The sequence below is a fragment of the Peromyscus eremicus genome, chromosome 2 (assembly GCF_949786415.1).
Source record: "Peromyscus eremicus chromosome 2, PerEre_H2_v1, whole genome shotgun sequence".
Lineage (NCBI taxonomy): Eukaryota > Metazoa > Chordata > Mammalia > Rodentia > Cricetidae > Peromyscus > Peromyscus eremicus.
This window is the reverse complement of record NC_081417.1, coordinates 129,393,309-129,413,749: the sequence shown is the minus strand read 5'-3', so window position 1 is coordinate 129,413,749 and position 20,441 is coordinate 129,393,309. Positions and strand designations below refer to the sequence as shown.

The window sequence follows — 20,441 nt, the reverse complement described above, 5'->3', positions numbered from 1 at the left end:
AGAAAAGAGGGCGCAATGGAGGGGGCTCAGTTAGCAAAGTGCTTGCCACACATGTGAAGACCTGAGCTTGATGGCCACAGGAAAAGGCCTCTACTTCCAACACCGAGGAGGCAGAGGCAGGGAGATCTCTGTGAGTTCAAGGACAGCTTGGTCTACATAGCCAGTTTCAGGACAGCCAGGGCTATAGAGAGAGACCTTGACTCAAGAAACTAAAATATAAAGAGATGGGTGTGGTACTGCATGTCATTAGTCCAAGCTCTCAGGGAGACAAAGGCAGGCAAATCGCTAATCCAGTCAGCCTGATCTACAGAGCAAATTCCAGGACAGCCGAGGTTACACTAAGAAACCTCTCAGAGATAGATAGATAGATAGATAGATAGATAGATAGATAGATAGATAGATAGATAGATTAGATAGATAGATAGATAGATAGATAGATAGATAGATAGATAGATAGATAGATAGATAGACAGACAGATACAGTAACAAATAAATAAAATATAAAGTGGAGCCCATGCTGGTCCTGGGTTCTGTAAGAAAGCAGGTTGAGCAAGCCAGGGGGAAGCAAGCCAGTAAGCAACACCCCTTCTGCATCAGCTCCTGCCTCCAGGATCCTGCCATTTGAGTTCCTGTCCTGACTTCCTTATAAACCCTTTCTTTCCTTCCTTGAAAAAAAAAAAAAAATGGAGCCCATCACAGTGGTATATGCATTTAATCCCACAAAAAACAAAAACAAAAACAAAAACAAAAAAAACCTAGGTAGTAAAGGCAGAGCAGGTCTCTAAGAGTTCCAGACCATCCAAAACTACCCAGCAAGACCCTGTCTTAAAAACAAACAAAAAATAAAATGGAGAGTTATTAAGGACTACATTCAACCTCTGGTCTAAAATGGAGAATTATTGAGGACTATATTCAACCTCTGGTCTATGTATTACCCACATACGGGGAGGGAAGGTGGGAAGAGGAAGAGGAAGAAAAGGAGGAGGAAGAGGAGGAGGAAGAGGAGGAAGAGGAAGAGAAAGAAGAAAGGTTTATTTGGGCTCATGGTTGGTTCAGGCTCAAGCGGCTTTCTTTCTAGCAGAATCCTAAAAGCAAGGTATCACAGGACCAGAGGTGCACTCTCTGGTCTTTCTCTTATAGGACTAACAGTAGGGGATCCTACACCGATGACATATCTAACCTTGATCACCTCCAAAGCCACACTTCTAAACACCACAGATGAAGTAACACTTTACATTGGATTTGATTAAACTGTATCATGCATTTTGGAAGGTACAAACCATATTTAAACCAAAGTGTATATGAATGTAATTTAAAAAAAAAAAAAAAAAAAGTTTGCGGCTAGAGAGATGGCTCAGCAGTTAAGAGCACTTGCTGTTCTTCCAGAGGACTCAGATTTGATTCCCAGCACCCACATGGTAGCTCACAGTTGTCTGTAATTCCAGTCCCAGGGGATCTAATATCCTCTTCTGGCTTCCCTGAACACCAGGCATGCATTTGGTGCACAGACACATGCAAGCAAAATAGCCATACACATAAAATTAAATTATATTAAAATTAGATGCTCAATGAAAGACAAAAATAGTGTATGTTAAAATATGAGATGATCAGATACGGTAGCACACTCCAGTAACCATAGCACTTAGGAAATAGATTTGAATCAATGTAAGTTCAAAGCTAGCCCTGTCTATACAGTAAGTTTGAGGCTAGTCAGAACACTCATGCTTGCACATTTATATACACATACACATACACCCCATTGGGAGGGGGGAGTATAGGTAGTTCAATAGCAGAATATTTGCCTAGCATGTACAAGGCCCTGGATTCCATTGCCAATATTTTCACAATAAAAAAACAAAACAAGTAGAAGTTATATGAATGAGGTCTCTCAAAATAGTTTAAATCATATCTGGTAGTTCACAGTTTACATAATCCCAGCACTCAGAAGGTTGAGGTAGGAGAAACAGTGAAAGTGTAGTGGTACACACCTGTAATCTCAACACTCAGAAGTGTGGGCAGGCGGATCTCTGTGAGTTCAAGGCCAGCCTGGGTTATATGGCGAGACCCATCTTAAAAGAGCGGTAACAACCAAACAAAACACCATAAACAACTATTAACTCTGCAGTGATTCTGACTGTCAGGAAACCCTATGAAATAAGCTGAGACATCACCACTCACCTTGAACACTTCAGAGAAGAACCCAGATCCTATTTTTTCACGGGTGAAGTCATCTAAACTTGTCAGTCTGGAAAAGGCACTAATAATTGCACGATACGAAGATGATGAAACTCTTCCCACTTGGATAGTGTTCCCATCCCCTCCACCACCTCCTTCAAATTCTTCCAGACGCTCCACACGTGGGGGAAATCCTGCAATTGAGTTCCGCTTGCTCCGATCCATAATTTCAATAATTACCTCTTCTTTTAAGAAGGAACTCCACTCATAGTTTTTTGTTCAGTTTTACTTCTTTTCCAGTGTGACACTACAGAAAAATAGGAAACACATTTTACTAAAATCATTAATGACTACATGAAAACTAACAAACTCTCAATGCAAAAATATTTATTTCTTTTTGCATTCTACTTCTGATTTCCAGATCTAAATACTTCTGTCTTCTCTTTCAAAACAACACTGACATACACAAAGGCAAGCTATATATAAAGATCATAGATTAACATGCTTTTAAAAAAATTTTTTTTTAAGCCAGGCTTCAGTGGCACACACCTCTAATCTCAGCACTCAGAGGCAGGTGGATTTCTGAATTTGAGGCCAACCTGGTCTACAGAGCAAGTTCCAGGACAGCCAGGGCCACACACAGAAACCCTGTCTCAAAAAACAAAACAAACAAACATTTTTTTAAGATTTATCTATTCCATGTGTATGCGTGTTTTGCCTGCATGTATGTGTGTGTATCATGTGCTTGCCTGGTACCCACAGTGGTCAGAAGAGGGCTTCAGATCGCCTGGAACTAGAGTTACGATGGTTGTTGTCCTGTTTAAGTTGTTGTTTTGTTGTATGGGTTTTTTTCTTTTTTTTTGTTTTGTTTTGTGGTTTTGTTGTTTTGTTTTGTTTTTGTTTTCTCATACAGGATTTCTCTGTGTAACAGTTCTAGCTGTCCTGGAACTCACAGATATCTGCCTGCCTCTGCCTCCTGAGTGTTGGGACTAAAGGTATGTATCACCACCAGCTTGTCCTGGCTAGTTTTATATCAACTTGATACACGCTGGAGTCACTTGGAAAAAGGGACTCTCAACTGAGAAAATGCCTCCATAAAATGTACCTGTTGGCAAGTCTGTAAGGTATTTTCTTAATTACTGACTATGTGGGAGGATCCAGCCCATTGTGGATGATGCCATCCCTGGGCAAGTAGTCCTGAGTTCTATAAAAAAGTAGACTGAAAACTATGGAGAGCAAGCCAGTAAGCAGTACCCCTCAATGGCCTCTGTATCAGCTCCTGCCTCCAGGTTCCTGCCCTGTTTGAGTTCCTGTCCTGACTTCCCTCAGTTATAGACTGTGACGTAGAACTGTAAACTGAAACAAACCCTTTCCTGCTCAAGTTGCTTTTGGTCAGTGTTTTATCACAGCAATAGAAACCTAAGACAACTATGAACCACCATTTGAGTACTGGGAACCAAACCCAGGGGGGGTATGACACAAGATCACTTTTTCTAAGAACTTATTGTAAGGGTTCTCCACAAAATAAAAACTTTTTTTTTTTTAATGTATGGAGTTGGGTAAGAGTTTTGTCTTTTTTTTTTTTTTGGCTTTCCACTTGCAACATGCAACACTTGTGAGATACTTTCACAAGCAAGATGAACCCACTCTCCTCCACCTCCACCCAGGGAGAATTCTAGCAGTGCTCACAGAACCACCCTACACCACAACACTGCCTCTTACCACAATCAAAAGTCAGAACTTACCAATCAGCAAACCAGCCGCCATCAGGACAAGGAAGATGTAAAGTACCGGTAAGCCACAAGCCATGTGGCAAAGTAAAGATTAATAGAAATGGGCTAAATATAAGAGTAAGAGCTAGACAATAACAGGCCTGAGCTAATGGCCAAGCAGTTTAAATAAAAAAAAAAAAAAAAAAAAAAAAAGTCAGAACTTTACCCAATATGCTAATCATGGTTGCTTTCCCAGGGATATAGAATTGGATTGAGACATTCCATCCTCCATATTAGTCTTTTCTATAGTAAAATTTGTGTAAACTCAGGAACTGTTGACCGAAGCCATTTTTTTACACTCACATTGGAAGGCAGGAGGAAAAAAGTCACAAGACAGAAGTAAATTGGTGGGCAGGGAGAGGAGAGAAACTGACTTGATTTCTCCACTGTGCTGTACTCTCGAATTCCTGAGGCCTAACTGTATTCTGGAGGTTTTATAAAATACCCTGTTTTCTTCAACATAAAATTATTGTCCTGGCAGTGGTGGCACACGCCTTTAATCCCAGCACTTGGGAGGCAGAAGCAGGCGGATCTCTGTGAGTTTGAGGCCAGCCTGGACTATAGAGCAAATTCCAGGACAGCCAGGGAGGGCTACACAGAGAAACCCTGTCTCGAAAAAAAAAAATTTTTTTTTTTTGCTATGTTAGTTCTACCAGAGTCTCCAGAGAAAAAAATAATCCAAATTCCCAAAGAATAAAAATATCTAAGTGCCTTTATTGAATATTTCCTAAGAAGTGGTATCAGGGGGCTGGAGAGATGGGCTCAGCAGTTAAGAGCACTATCTGCTCTTCCAGAGGACCCAGGTTCGATTCTCAGCACCCACACGGCAGTTTACAAATGTCTGTAACTCCTGTTTCACCGGATTGGACTCCCTCACACAGACATACATGTAGGGAAAACACCAATGTACATAAAATAAAAATTTTTTAAAAAGTGGCAGCAAAACCTTGTCTTGAAAAAAGAAAAAAATCACCATACCAAAAATTTAAGGTTGCAAGAACAAAATGTTAAATTTTACAACCAGAAGTACTCACCAAGTACAATTATCTACTTTAAATCTGGAGAAACATACAGACAAGGAAGTGAAAATACAAGAAGTAAACAAATGAGCCCAGCAGTGGTGGCCCACTCAGGAGGCAGAGGCAGGAGGATGGATCTCTGTGAGTTTGAGTCCAGCCTGGTCTACAGAGTGAGTTTCAGGACAGAGCTACATAGTAAGACCCTGTCTCAAAAAAAAATGTAAATAAATGGTTTTTGTTTTGTTTTCTTATTTTGTGTTCTTCAATGTTTATTTTTGGTTTTGTATAAGCTATTTTGTTTTACACATTTTTTTTTTTAAACTGGGGGTGGGAGCAGACACTTCTGCGCCACAGTATGCATGTGGAGGTCAGAAGACAATCTGTGGAGTCGTCAGTCCTCTCATTCTTCTATGTGGGTCCCAGAAATCAAACTCAGGCTGCTGGGCTTGACCACAAGCGCCTTTAAGGCTGAGCCTCCTCACCAGCCCAGTATAAGCTATTTATTAACAAAATGTGACATGGGACCCAGGAACTGAGGAAGTGTATTTTCCAAGGCTGTTTCTGTCATTTGAATAAAAATCAACTAGGGAGCCAGAGAGGAGAACAAAGCCTTTTATCTCGGGGTTAGAGACAGGTAGACAGTCACAATTTCAAGGTCAGCCTGGTCTACATAGTGAATTTAGGCCATCCAGGAATACATCTGTCTCAAAAACAAACAAAACAAAAACAAAAACAAAGAATTATGTGAGGAGCCAGGCATGGAGGTATACATATGTAAACCCAGCACTTGGGATGTTAAGCAGAGGCCAGCCTAAGCTACACAGAGAGACCCTGCCTCAAAAACAAAACAAAAACAAAAAAAACCCAAAATTACCAGAGGAGGTATTTAAAACCCACAGTTCTGATCTTCTACTTGACCCAGTATATCAGAATCTCTTGGAACAAGGCTTGGAGATTTAACTAGGCTCCACAGTGATATTTATTCTAAAAGCTGGCAGTCCTCAACTGGAGGAAAAATGGAACTGTTTTGTTTCAAGATCTTTGATTTTATGTGTATGAGTGTTTTGCTTGGATGTATGTCTGTGCACTACTTTGCATGCTGTTGTCTGTGAAGGCCAGAACAGGGCTTTGAATCCTCTGGAACTGGAGTTAAAGATGGCTGTAAGCTGGCATGTGGGTGCTGGGAATTGAACCTGGGTCCTCTGTGAGAATAAGTTCACTTAACTGTTTGTTGAATCATCAGAGAGGAAACTGAAGTGGCTTTTTTGCAGGGGTGTGTGTTTTTTTGTTTTTTTTCGAGACAGGGTTTCTCTGTTGTTTTGGTACCTATCCAGGATGGCCTCGAACTCATAGAGATCCGCCTGGCTCTGCCTCCTGAGTGCTAGGATTAAAGTCATGCACCACCACAGCCTGGCAAAATAGCTCTTTTTAAGCAGTAGGAATTTTACTATTATTTTCTTACTTAAGCTCCAAAACATGCCTCCAAAGTAGATGTTACCTCTAGTTTACAGAAAAGGAAAAGTAGGCTGAGGAAGTTGGGAAATGTGTCTAAGCATACACAGGTAGTAGAACCAGAACTGGAGCTGGGCTCCAACTTGTACCAAAGCTCAAGGTTTTCTATTTCATTATTAATTGTTCAGTGTTTATCCACTATGAGATCTGTAATGACTTAAACTAGTCACCACAGGAGAAAAGACAGAGACTTAAAGTGGCTGGTCATAAACTGGATGGAAACAGAAAGAAAAATTCTATCAAGAACTGAGGCTAAGCGGTTATAGTGGAAAACTGGAAAAACAAACCATATTAAATTGAAATTGAATGTTTAAGATATAGCTGCCTGCTAAATTAAAGTTAACTAACTTGAGCAGTTTGCCATTTAAAGTTTACTTTGAATACCACAAGGGGTTGCCAACAAACTTTTTGTTTGAGAACGCAAAGTTTATTGAGTACACTACAAGGTGATGTCAGTCTGGATAGTAACAAAGTACCACATGCAGTGTAGCCAACAGTCCTTCATTTTAATATACATAGATTTATTTACTAATTTATTTATGGGCATGTGCCACAGCACATGTATTAGTCAATTCTTTCCTTCCACCATGTGGCTCCTAAGGATGAAACTCAGATCATCAGGATTGGCAGGAAGTGTCTCTATCCACTAAGCCATTATTAAACTATTCAATACCCAGAGAGTTCCTGGGGGTGATAGATCCTAGATGCTACACTCAAGCACAGAAAATAAAAGTATTTTCTTGTTTTGGTTTGTTGAGACCTCAACCCTGCTGTGTGTTAGTATGACCTCACAGATGCTGGGGTTACAATGTGTGCTGCTACATGTTACTCCAAATTACTTGTTGCAGCTCAACAGGTCTGATTTTACATTCTCGGCTATGTAGAAAGAGGTAAGGGACTTCAAATTCCAATTGGGCTGGTTGGTAGGCGTCTTGTTATAAGCATAACACAATAAACTGACACTTTTTATGTTTTTATTTTGAAAAATAATATATCTTTGTTCACAGGACCCACCTTCCTTTTGTGAGGGAAAGGTGTCTTATTAAAAAACTCAGGCAGTGCCGGACGATGGTGGTGCACACCTTTAACCCCAGCACTTGGGAGGCAGAGGCAAGCGGCTTTCTGTGAGTTCAAGGCCAGCCTAGTCCACAAAGTGAATACCAGGACAGACAGAGCTGTTACACAGAGAAACCCTATCTAAAAAGACCAAAAGAAGAAAAAAGAAAGAAAGAAACCCCCAGGGTTTCTTTGAGGCCACTCAAACTTCAGCTTTTCCTGCCTCAGCCTCTGGAGAGCTGAAATCATATCCATATACCACTACACCCAGCTCAAAGGGAGGAGAAGTTTTGAGGTTTGTTTTGGTTTCAGTAACACAATGTCTTAGAATTTCTATTGCTACAACAAAATGCCATGAGCAAAAAGCAAGTTGGGATGGAAAGGGTTTATTCAACTTACATTTCCACATTACTGTTCATCCCCAAAGGAAGTCAGGACAGGAAGGAACTCAAGCAAGGCAGGAATCTGGAGGCAGGAGCTGATACGGAGGCCATGGAGGAGTGCTGCTTACTGGCTTGTTCCCCATGGCTTGCTCAAACTCCTTTTGTATAGAACCCAGGACCACCAGTCCATGAATGGAACCACCCACAATGGGCTGAACCCTCCCTCATCAATAACTAATTAAGGAAATGCCTTACAGCCAGATGTTATGGAGGTTTTTTCCCTCAATTAGGGTTCCTTCCTTTCAGGTAACTGTGGTTTGTGTGTCAAGTTGATATAAGACTAGTCAGCACACACAATTAGGCAGGATCAGGGTCACATATACACAATCTCAGCACTAGAGAGGCTAAGAAAAATGTGGACCATGTATTATTCAAGGCTAGCCTGGGCTACATAGCAAGCATGTCTCAAACAGACAAACAAAACAAGGCCTGCCTCAGCTATATAGCAAGTTGGGCATGGGCAATATGAGATCTGTCTCAAAAACAATAATAAAGTAAAAAAGAGCCACGTGTGTTTTACATGCATGCTGGTAATCTAAACACTTAGGAGGTAGAGGCAAGAGGTTCAGGATTTCAAGGCCAGTTGCAGAGCAAGTTTGAGGCCAGTCTAGTACAACAGGAAAACATGTCTTAAAGGGGTAACAAAGGAAATATACATAGTATACTCTATATTTAACATAGTAATAAGCCTTATGGTCTTCAAAGCAGACAATTCAAGTTCAAATCCTTGCTCCCTATCTTGTAGTTATATGATCCTAGATATATTTAACCTTGTTACATCTCCAGTCCTCATCTATAAAATAGAAAAAACAGTGGCTATATTATACTATACATATAGTTTATATATATATTAATTTAAGTCACACAATGGCCATATGATTATTGATTAGACAAATAGTAAACATTCAGTTCTTGTCACAATTGCCTAACAAGACATTATTTATAGTGAATGTCTAGAAACATGAGTTATAAAGACACTGTGATGCTTAATTTTAATTGCCAAACTTGAATGGGTTACAAAACGCCTAGGGTCAAAAATAAAAACAAATAAAAAAAAAAGTTGGGCAGTGGTGGTGCACGACTTTAATCTCAGCACTTGGGAGGCAGAGCCAGGTGGATCTCTGTGAGTTCGAGGCCAGCCTGGGCTACAGAGTGAGTTCCAGGACAGGCACCAAAACTACACAGAGAAATCCTGTCAAAAACCAAAACAAACAAAAAATGCCTAGGGCACCAATGAAGCACACTTTTGAGTGTAGTAAACTCTCCCAGAGGGGATTAACTGATGGACGGGAATAATGACTGGCCCTAAATGTAGGCGGTACTAAGCCATGGCCTGGGTCCTGGACTGAATAAAAAGAGAAAAAGGAGAAAAAGTAGCTGAGTACTGCCTTTATCTGCTTCCTGGTTCACCGATATGTGAACAAGCAGCCTCATGTTCCTGCCACCAAGGAACCACCCAGTACCAAGCCGTCCTGTGATGGTGGACAGTCTCCCCTCACACTTCAAGCCAAAATAACCTTCTTCCTTCAAGATGCCTTTGTCAGGGACTTAATCAGAGCACGGGGAAAGGAAAAGATACAGAAAACTGATAGGGAAAAGTAGGGCCACTGCTATAATAAACTTGACCATATGCCTTCTGGACCAGTTTGTGGGAGGGATGTTGAAGAGTTTGGAGCTTAAGGTTAGAGAAGCCCTAGAATGTTGTAAACAAACCTCAAGGAGCCATTCTGATGGGAGCTCAGGAGACCAGAATGCCAATGGAAACGTGCACAGTGAAGACTGTGAGGATTCAGAGAGAAGGCCTCTACTGGGAACTGAGCTAGAGGTCATTCACATTCTGTTTTAGCAAAGACTCTGGTTATGCTTTTGACCATATCCTGAAAACTGAAGTGAGACTGAATTTAAAATAATGGGCTAAACTGAAGGAGGACACTTCAAGACAACACAAAAAAGGAGCTATGGCATGGTTACTGCTTACAGTATTTACCCAGACGTACTGTGTGTGTGTGTGTGTGTGTGTGTGTGTGTGTGAGAGAGAGAGAGAGAGAGAGAGAGAGAGAGAGAGAGAGAGAAGAAAGACAGGAAAAATGTGCACTTTGGAAAAAAAAGGAGTGTGAACCCTGTCAAAGTTATGGATAGAAATGTGTAGCTTGGTAAGGAAAGGAACCTGAACCCAATTAAAGTGAGGATGGGCAGGTGGAGACGCAGCAGCTGTAGTTAAAGGCTAGCACCATTAGGGAGACACTTCAGACTTTGTACTAGCACAACAGGAAACAAGACACCACCCACAGAGAGCTCCAAAGTGTAACAGAGGAAATTTCATTTGACAGTAGCTGAGAAGACAGAGCCTTCAGGGTACCCTATTGGAAAATGGCTGCCTGAGAAGCTGCTTTTCCAGGGTCAGCCACAAAGGGCACAGGTCACTGCAACAACAGTCCCTAGGGGCCTGGTTACTTCTCTCTCCCTCTCTCTCTCTCCTTTCCTCTCCTCTTCTCTTCTCTCTCCCTCTCTCTCTCCTTTCCTCTCCTCTTCTCTTCTCTCTCCCTCTGTCTCTCCTCTCCTCTTTTCTCTCCTCTCCCTCTCCCTCTTCTCCCTCTCCTCCCCTCCTGTCCTCTCTCTCCTCTCTCTCTCTCTCTCTCTCTCTCTCTCTCTCTCTCTCTCTCTCAGGTGGGGGTGGGGAAATTGTTCGAGACAGGGTTTCTCCGTGTAACAGCTCTGGCTGTCCTGGAACTCACAGAGATCTGCCTGCCTCTGCCTCCAGAGTGCTAGCTAGGATTGGAGGTGTGTGTCAACAGCCTGGCCTTCCGGGCTACATTTTGAGCTGGCAGAACTTGGCATTGACAACATGGTGCTGATTTTTCAGGCATGCAACATACATGAGGGTGTCATGGAGGCTAGCACTAAGATGGCAGGCACAGCTGCTGAAGCCAAGTAACACGTAGCAGGTTTAGAGTCTATGCATGGGAACACTGAGTGGTCTGTGCATGACTCTACAAAGGAGAAGCCTAACTTACAGAGGAGACTCAAGGATACTGGAGACACTGGAAATGTAAGACATCTACCAAAGTTAACTGCAGGTACTGAGTGTAGCCTACCCAAGAGGAAGGCTATGTATACTGTAGGCAGAACTGGAGGGTCAGGACTATTCAAGTCCATTGGAGCCCAGATATGTCACTACAAGCCATGAAACTACATGGTTTGATGTTTGTGCTGCTAGGTTTCAGTCCTGCTTTAAGCCAATTTTTTTTATATACCTCTATTCCTTCCTTTGTGCCACTGCATATTAGAAGTATATAACTTTTTTCTTGATTTTGTAAGGCCTCACAGTTAAAAGAGGGCCTTGAAACCAGGCATGGTAGTACATGCCTATAATCACAGCACTGGAAAGGTAGATGCAAGAGAATTAGTTCAAGGTAACCCTTAGCTACATAGTGATTTTTAAGGTCTAGGCTATATGAGAAAGAGAAAGAAGAGAGAGACAGCATATCTTGAGGCTCAGAAGAGACTCTGGACTTGTGAACACGGTTAGAGCTGTTAAGACTTTAAGGACTTGTAAAGATGGTCTAAGTGCATTTTGCATTATGAGATGAACACTGAGACATTAGGGGCCATGAGTGGAATATAATACTTTAAAGCAGTGGTTTTCAACCTGTGGGTAGCAACTCCTTAGGCAAACCTCTATCTCCAAAAATATTTACATTACAATTCATTCAGTTGGCAAGATTACAGTTATGAAGTAGCAACTAACATAATGTTATGGCTGGGGGTCACCGTAGCACGAGGGTCACAGCATTAGGAAGGTTGAGAACCACTGTTTTCAAATGATAGCTTTGGATATCAAGTTGATAAAGGATGAACCTGTAATAGTTCATCTCTTGACTGTCAACTTAATCATGAGATCCCAGGAACATTTTTTTGAATATGTGAGAGCTTTCCCAGAGAGGATTAACTAGGAGAGAAAACACAGCTAGAATATGTGCTGGAATCTGAACAGAGAAGGACAAACAGTGAGCATCCGTGTTGTCCTTCTTCTACTTCTTCAGGGAGACGTGAAGAGGCAGCTCCCACAGCTGCAGAGCTACTTGCCAACATGCCTTCCCTACCATCATGAACAGCACCCCTCCAACTATAACCAAAACAAATTCTCCCTTAAGTCATTTTTTGTGAAGTACCTGTTCACAGCAAGGGAAAAAAAAATTGCTAATATAGAAACTAAATTCATAACAGCAGCTGCTTTGATGGGGGAAAAAATGAGAAAGAATGAAAATAAAGGAGAATTCTAATTTATGTTTATGTTTTATTTCCTTTTATTAAAAAACAAGAACGAGCTGAGCGGTGGTAGCGGTGGTGCACACCTTTAATCCCAGCACTCGGGAGGCAGAGGCAGGTGGATCTCTGTGAGTTCCAGGCCAGCCTGGTCTACAGAGTGAGTTCCAGCCAGGCCAGCAGAGCTACACAGAGAAACCCTGTCTCGAAAAACCAAAAACAAACAAACAAACAAAAAACAAAACAAAACCTTTACAGGCTGTCAAGAGAGTTCATGCCACCACCTCTGGCAACCTGAGTTGGCTCCATGGGACCCACATGGAGGAAGGAAGGAATCATGTACCACAAGTTGTCCTTTAATCTCCACATGCATGCTGTGATATGCGCACGCGCGCACAAACACACACACACACACACACACACACACACACACACACACACTCACATATCCCAACACATGACCACAAGACACACTAATTTTTAGAAGTTCAATATAGTACAACACTAATAATGTGAGACCCTGTCTCAGAATAAATTTAATTTTAAAATAAATTTGTTATTTATGACAAGACTGTCAGGTCCCAAGACTTGTCCCAGGTTTCTTTGGTACCTGACAAATACTTTTTCTGAGTATGGTATTTTCTTACAGTCTAAAATACTGTTTGGTTTTTCGTTTTTTGAGACAGGGTATCTCTATGTAGACCAGGCTTGCCTCCAACTCACAGAGATCCTCCTGTCTTTGTCCCCAAAATGTTGGGATTGAAGGCATTCACCCCTCAAGCCCTGGCTTAAAACTTTTCAAAATAAAACATCTTTTCATTTTTTTTCTTTTTCCTAAGTCTATTGGTAAAGTAGGAGTTATTTGACACGTGTAGGCCAAGAAAACAAAGCAATCTGGCAAGGAAACAGCAATCCGATATGCAAGCCAAGCCTCCAGATTCTCAAACTCCGCTGCAACAGTTCCACCACAGTTTTTGGTCCAAGGAATATTTATAGCCCACACTAAAGTCTCAAAAACACTGTGGAAACTTTTAGGAGAGTCTAACTTACACAAGTCACAAATCTAAAGTAGAAAAGAATGTATATGAAACATATTTAGTTTAGAGACCCTCTTATATGCTAAAGTAATATTAATCACCAGGCAGCTGAGAGGAATGGTAGAACATACAGTCCCCTTCATGGGAGTAAGGACTTCATTAATACATTTTAGAAATTCTGAGAAAGGAGAATGTCCAAGCTCTGGCTTCTGTCCCCATGGCCAGCCACTAAATAACCACATTTTATTTAATTATTATATATGTGTGTGCATGACGACGTGTGTGTGTGTGTGTGTGTGTGTGTGTGTGTGTGTGTGTGTGTATGTTTGTGAAGGGTGTATGGGAGTGTACAGGTTCATGTGTGAAGATGCATGTGCACATATGTCTGTGTGTGAGTATATGCATGTGAGTATAGGTGTGAATTCCTCTGGAGTATAGAGGTACAGGCAGCTGTGTGCTGCAATACCTGGGTGCCGGGAGTCAAACTCAGGTCCCCTGTAAGAGCAATAAGTGCTCTTATTGCTGAGCCTTCTCTTCAGTTCCATCTCTTTTTAGTGTTGTTTTGGTTTTTTGAGACAGGGTTTCTCTGTGTAACAGCTCTGGTTGTCCTGGAACTCGCTCTGTAGAACAGACTGAACTTGAGCTCAGAGATCTGTCTGTCTCTGTCTCCGGAGTGCTGGGATTAAAGGCGTGTGCCACCACCGCCTGGCTCTCTGACAAATTTTTACTAGCTATAAAAGGCAGGAAAGGTATAGATAAACACACAAACCTGCTACCACACAAAAGCTGGTGATATGGCTCAGCTGAGTGAGTAAAGGCACCTGCTGGCAACCTGAGTTTGATCTCTGGGACTCATGCTGCAGAAGGAGAGAACCAACTCCTGCAAGCTGTTCTCTGACCTCTACAGAAGAGCAGCCTTGGTTCATACACCATCACATACATATATGCACACAAAATAATCAATGAAATGTTTAAAGTTGCCAGGCACAGTGGCATGTACCTTTAATCCCAGCACTCAAGAGACAGAGGCAGGTGGATCTCTATGAGTTTGAGACCAGCCTGATCTACATAGTAAGTTCCAGGACAGCCAAGAATACATGGTGAGACCTTGTTTTAAAAAAATAATAAAATAAAACTACACCCTGAGTTTTGGGGAAGGGTTTTGTTTTAAAGCATGTATTTATTAATTAGGGAAGCAGGTACTTGAGTCATAGTGAGCATGTAGATCTCTATGTCAGAGGACAACTTACAGTTCTCTCCTTCCACCCACTGAGTTTTTGCTGTTGGTTTTTTGTTTTGTTTTTGTTTGTTTGGAGACAGGGTTTCTCTGTGTAACAGCCCTGGTTGTCCTGGAACTCACTTTGTAGCCCAGGCTGGTCTCACAGAGATCTGCCTGCCTCTGCCTCCAGGCATGCGCCACCATGCCCAGCTGCCACTGAATTTTAAAATCTGAAAGTGATTAATTTTAAAATAAAAAAAATACACTATTAGAAATGTATGAGACTTTCAGATTTTTTCTGCCTCTGGATTACTTGTCTTGGTCTTATTTATGGAATATCACTTTTTTAAAAGTGTGTATTTATTTTCATTTTATATGATGAGTATTTTGTCTGCATGTATGTACGTGCACCACATGAGTGCCCCGTGCCATCACAGAGTATCGTCCCCTGGAACTAGAAGCAGATGGCTGTGAGCTGGCTGCCCTGTGGGTGCTGGGAACTGCACCCAGGTCCTCTACAAGAGCAGCCAGTGCTCTTAACCACTGAGCCATCTCTCCAGTCCTGGAATATTATCTTTTGATAATTCAGGTACCCTTCAAAGTTTAATTTTTTGGAGGAACAGACCATTAAAATAACCATTACATTTACCAAAAGATGTAACGATTGAAAAACATGCATTTGGGGGCTGAGGATACGGCTCAGTTAGTAGTATTTACAGAGCACTCACAAAGTCCTAGTTTCAATCCTCAACACCATCAGATGTGTTGGCACACTTGCCTGTAATCCCAGAAACAGGAAGTGGAGGCAGGAGGATCATAAATTCAAGGAATCTTTGGTTGCATAGTGAGTTTGAGGACATCCTGAGTTAACATGAGACCTTATTTAAGAAAAAAAAAAGAGGGAGGAAGGAAGGGAGGGAGGGAGGAAGGAAGGAAAACATGGATTTTAAGCAATATTGTAGATACCTTTTTCAAGAGGTAAGTATGAGTAATTTTGAGCTTGTAAAAACTTAGATTTCATTTTTACTGCTAGAGATGGAACCTAGACTCTTACATATGGTAGATAAGCATTCTTCACTGAGCAAATGATCAGACAAAACACAGACTTTTTTAAAAAAAATGAAAATTAGTAATATTTGACCTGCTTCATACAGTAATACTTCAGGTAGAGTCTCGCATTTCTCAAATAGAGAGAGGCATGTGCAAACCTGCCCGTGAGGGCCTGGACATCCTCGTCAAGGAAGGGTTTATGACAATGTTGGGGGTGTGAGGTAGGCAATACTGGTATTTTAGTGGGCAGGAGCCAGAGAAACGAAATGTCCTGCACAGAACAGTCCCGCACAACAGAGAATTGTCCTGTCTGAAATGCCAGCAGCGCCCAGCTGAGAAACCCCGCACTGGAAAAGCTTCATTGCTTTTGTCCTTAAACAGGAAATGACCTTTAGTGGTCTTTCAAAAATGTCAAAATTATGTGGCTTACAAAGAAACAAACACATTTTTTGTTTGTTTGTTTTTTAAGACAGGGTCTCATTATTTAGCCCTGGGTGGCCTAAAACAGCATTGTTACACAGACCAGCTTGGCCTCAAACTCAAGAGATCCTCCTGCCTCTGCCTCCCAAGTGCTGGCATTAAAGGCCTACACCTGGCCAAACACCATTGTTTAGTACCTGTGTTGCAACTTGGACACTTTTAGATAGAAGAGAAGAGAGGAGAGTGAAGGAGAAGGAAAAGGGGTAGGAGATGATAGAGGAAAAGGAGGGGAGGGAAAATGGAGGAAGAAGAGAGGAAAGGAGAGGGAAGGGAGAGGAGACTTCTTTTTTAAAGTTAATTTTATTTATATTGGGATTGAGTTGTCATAGAAAGTAAATAAGTACAGGGCTGGAGAGATGGCTCACCAGTTAGGATTCCCAGCACCCAACTGCAGCACACAACCTTCTATATGTAAGTCCAGTTCCAGGGGATATGACACCCTCTTTGGATCTCCTCAGCCACCACATAGTACACAAACATACATGCAGGTAAGACATCCATACACACAAATATAAAAATAAATAAATAAACTTTTTTAAAAAAAGGAAGTATGTACAATTCAGAGTTGTGATCAGGCTGGTGAAACAGCCCCGCAGGCCCAGATGCCTGCCACCCAGCGAAATGACCCCAGTTCCATCCCCAAGACCCACCCTGACTCCAGAAAGCTGTCCATACTCTCCACCTGAACAAGTAACAAGTGTATGCATGGATACACACAATAAATAAGAAATAAATAAGTAAAAATTGAAATGTGATCTTTTTTAAATTATGATTTTAAAAAGACAGTGGACTAAATATCCTATACTCAATATTATGTGCTTTATTTTTCCAAAATGGTAATTCTATAAACCATTTCCAAAAAACCAAGGAAACTTTCAAGACTCTCAGGTCACCCTCTTAGCTAAAATGCTTCTATAGACAGCTGCAGACACCATTTTGCCAATTGTTTTTTGTTTTTAATTTTTATTTTATATACATTGGTGTTTTGCCTGCATGTATGTCTGTGTGAAGGTGTCAGATCCTCTGGAACTAGAGCTACATACAGTTGCAAACTGCCATGTGGGTGCTGGGAAATGAACCCAGGTCCTCTAGAAGAGCAGCCAGTGCGTTTAATGGCTGAGCCATCTCTCCAGACCCAACCAACTATTACATGTATGTTCCCTCTAATGTTCTGACATCTCTACAAAGTATGCATTGTCGCTCATGTAAGGGGGGGTCCACTGTGTGTGGTGGCACACACCTTAATCCAAGCAATAGGAGATAGAGGCAGGTAGATCTGATCTACAAAGCAATTCCCCTTGTATGGGTTGGTAGTGAGATTTTTGTCTCAAATAATAAAAAAAGGAAGGGAGTAAGACTGTCAAATAAGCAGAGCAGTGATGGCACACGCCTTTAATCCCAGCACTTGGGAGGCAGAGGCAGCTGATCTCAGAATTCGAGGCCAGCCTGGGCTACAGGAGTTCCAGGATAGCCAGGGCTATGCAGAGAAACCCTGCGTCAAAGACAACTTGGGGTTCAAAAGCTAAGTTTCCAAAGCTAAGCACTTACCACTATAAAATGTCTCCCTCCACAAACATAGCTACATTTCTGTTAATTACAGAAAGTTACTATTAGTCTCCACCCTCCCTGAACAAGAGACTAAAATGTATGCAGATGGTATCTCTCCAGCAACCTCTAAGGCTTTTAAAAGCCTTGAGTCATTTAATTACTACACAGTAAAAACTACCATTGATTCTAGCAGACTTCTTTTGTTGCACTGCTGTTTGTTTGTTCCGGGGTTCTGCTCATTTGGAGGTATGTTGTATTGTTGTTACTATCCCCCCAAACAGACATCTAAGGAATGGATGACAAACTAGCAGGAAAAGCATGCCTATTCCTACCATTCTAATAGTACAATGTTTCTTTTTCTTTCTTTTTGAGACAGGGTCTCACAGAAGGCCAGGTTAACCTCAAATTCTCTCAGTAGCTGAAGATGACCCTGAACTCCTGGTCCTCCTGACTCTGCTTCCCAGTGCTAGGATCACAGACGTGAGCCAACACTCCCAGTTCTATGCCCTGCTGCGGATCAACCCAGGGCTTTGTGCTTACTAGGCAAGCACTCTACCAACTGTGTTATATTCCCCAACCCGCAGACTTGTTAGTTATACATTAATATCACAAAGACAAGGCATACAACATTTCACAACAGTAAAGGCACAAATAAAATCCTACAACACACTGGAACACTATCAACTAACATAACAGAATAGCATATTGTCAGCCAGCACTGAAAATCTTCAATGTCCACCCAAATACGGAATCGAGATGCATGAAGTTGGTGATGAAGACTGTCAAAGTGAGGAAAATAGCAATTTTTACCATCCCTATATAATAGAAAAAGAATGCAAACAAAATATGCTGATGTCCTAATAATTTTTCTATAACAATAAAAACTCTTTAACTGACCTAAAAATAAAAGTTTATTATATGTGAGATGTAAATTGGCCATTCATTTTCCAGGATAGGAACACTGGCAAGCATATTAGTTGTGTTTCAAGACCAAACACATGGCAAATATACACGACAGGCTGGCTCAGCAGTTGTCCTTTCTATGGACCAACACAACAAACACAGACGTATTTCAGGATGGCTGCATCATTAAAACTAAAAGCAATTCTGCTGAGCTTGACACCCTGTGTCAAGAAGTAAGTTGTAATTGCCATGCAAACCAAAAGCATTCTAGCATAAAAACTGGCAACCCCTACTTAGTTAGCTGCAAACATACACAAAGGTACCTACTAGTGTCAGACAGACCAAAAGATCATTCTTAAAAGTGTATTAGCAGGGCTCAGCAGTTAAGAGCACTGGCTCTTCTTTCAGAGGACCCAAGTTCAATTCCCAGCACCCATATGGCAGCTCACAACTGCCTGTAATTCTACCTCCAGGGGATCCAACAGACATACATGTAGGCAAAACACCAATGTACATAAAATAAAAATAAATAAATTTTTTAAAAAGTGTATTAGCTCCTTTGGTAACTACCACATTTGCTATGAAACTATATCCACCAGTCTCAGGCCACATACTGGGCCACAACATAAAACAAACTGAGGCTGAGAGTTACAAAAGTATCTGAAGGTAAAGTTTGTTCAATTCTCTTATCCATTACAGGAACCCCTGCAGGTTTTTTTTTTTTTTTTTTTTTTTTTTTGGTTGGTTTGTTGGTTTGTTGTTTTATCTAGAAAGAGTTTCACCCTGTAGTGCCAGGATAGCCTGGAATACACTATGCAGCCCAGCTTGACCTTGAACTCACCCAACTCTCCTGCCTCATCCTTCTGATTACTGGAATTACTTGTATGAACCACCACATCTGGCTAGGAATTCCTTCTATTAACACACCAAAATGTGAGGTCAGCAAGACGGCTGTGGAGCAGATCTGACTACCTGAGTTCAATCCCTGGCTCCTACGATAAGCAAAGACCTCCTGAAAGTTGTCATGACATCCTCATATGTGCTATAACCCCACCCACACAGAATAAATAAAATTTAAAAACTGAAAACTGTGTAACCAAGGAAGGATGACAATGAACTCCTGATCCTCCTGCCCCTTCCTCCCAAGTGAGAGGATTACTGGCATGCACCACTATACAGTATTATACAGTCATCCAGAATCTCATGCGTGCTAGGCAAGCACTCCAGACACTGAGCGACACCCCTGCCCAGATGTTCAGATTCTTACAAAGTCTCTCTTTCCAACTAAAGGAAAACATAGGAGTTGTAGTATGTATTACTTTATTTAAATACTGAATCTAAGGCAAATAGTTAAAACAATAGCCAGTAAATAAAAACAGATAATATATTTTTATTTAATAATATCCCCACTATTTCATAGACATGAAAGATTTCAACATCGTTTCAGACAAACTGGAAGGAAGTGAACTACAGCCTATGTTAGTTTTCATATGACACATGTGACAGTTGCAGGTCTTCAGTGAGTTGGGCACCATTCTCAAGCCTGTTGTTCCAGCACTGAGGAGACTGAGGGTGGATTACTATGAGTTTGAGTCCAGCCTGAGCTACAGCATGAGATCCTGTCTCAACAAAAAAGGTATAAAATCTTCAGCAATATCTGCTTCTTTTTTTAATTTATCTATTTTTATTTTATGTGCATTGGTGTTTTGCCTACATGTATGTCTGTGTGAGGGTGCCAGATCTCCTGGAACCGGAGTTACAGTCGTGAGCTACTATGTAGGTACTGGGAATTGAACCCAGGTCCTCTGGAAGAACAGCCAGTGCTCTTAACCACTGAGCCATCTCTTCAGCCCCCAATATCTGCTTCTTATAAAGATGTTAGCCTGGCATTCAAGAATCATGTTCCACTAAAGTTAGCCTAATCTGGGGGCTTGGATGGAATAAAATAGGAAAAAAAGAAG

The 20,441-nt window shown here is 41.4% G+C and overlaps 1 protein-coding gene across 2 annotated transcripts in view; it reads right to left on the bottom strand.

Annotated features, from left to right (window-relative positions):
- The window catches only part of Tesk2 (testis associated actin remodelling kinase 2), a 104,287-nt gene that overhangs the window by 69,446 nt on the left and 14,400 nt on the right, over positions 1 to 20,441 (bottom strand). Inside the window, exon 2 of one of the 2 annotated variants that reach the window (XM_059254804.1) lies at positions 2,179 to 2,482. In XM_059254804.1, coding sequence (XP_059110787.1) covers positions 2,179 to 2,400 — 222 coding nt within the window. In that variant the 5' untranslated portion in view covers positions 2,401 to 2,482. The remainder of the gene's footprint in view (positions 1 to 2,178; positions 2,483 to 20,441) is intronic. The other variant, XM_059254805.1, reaches the window with a different exon arrangement.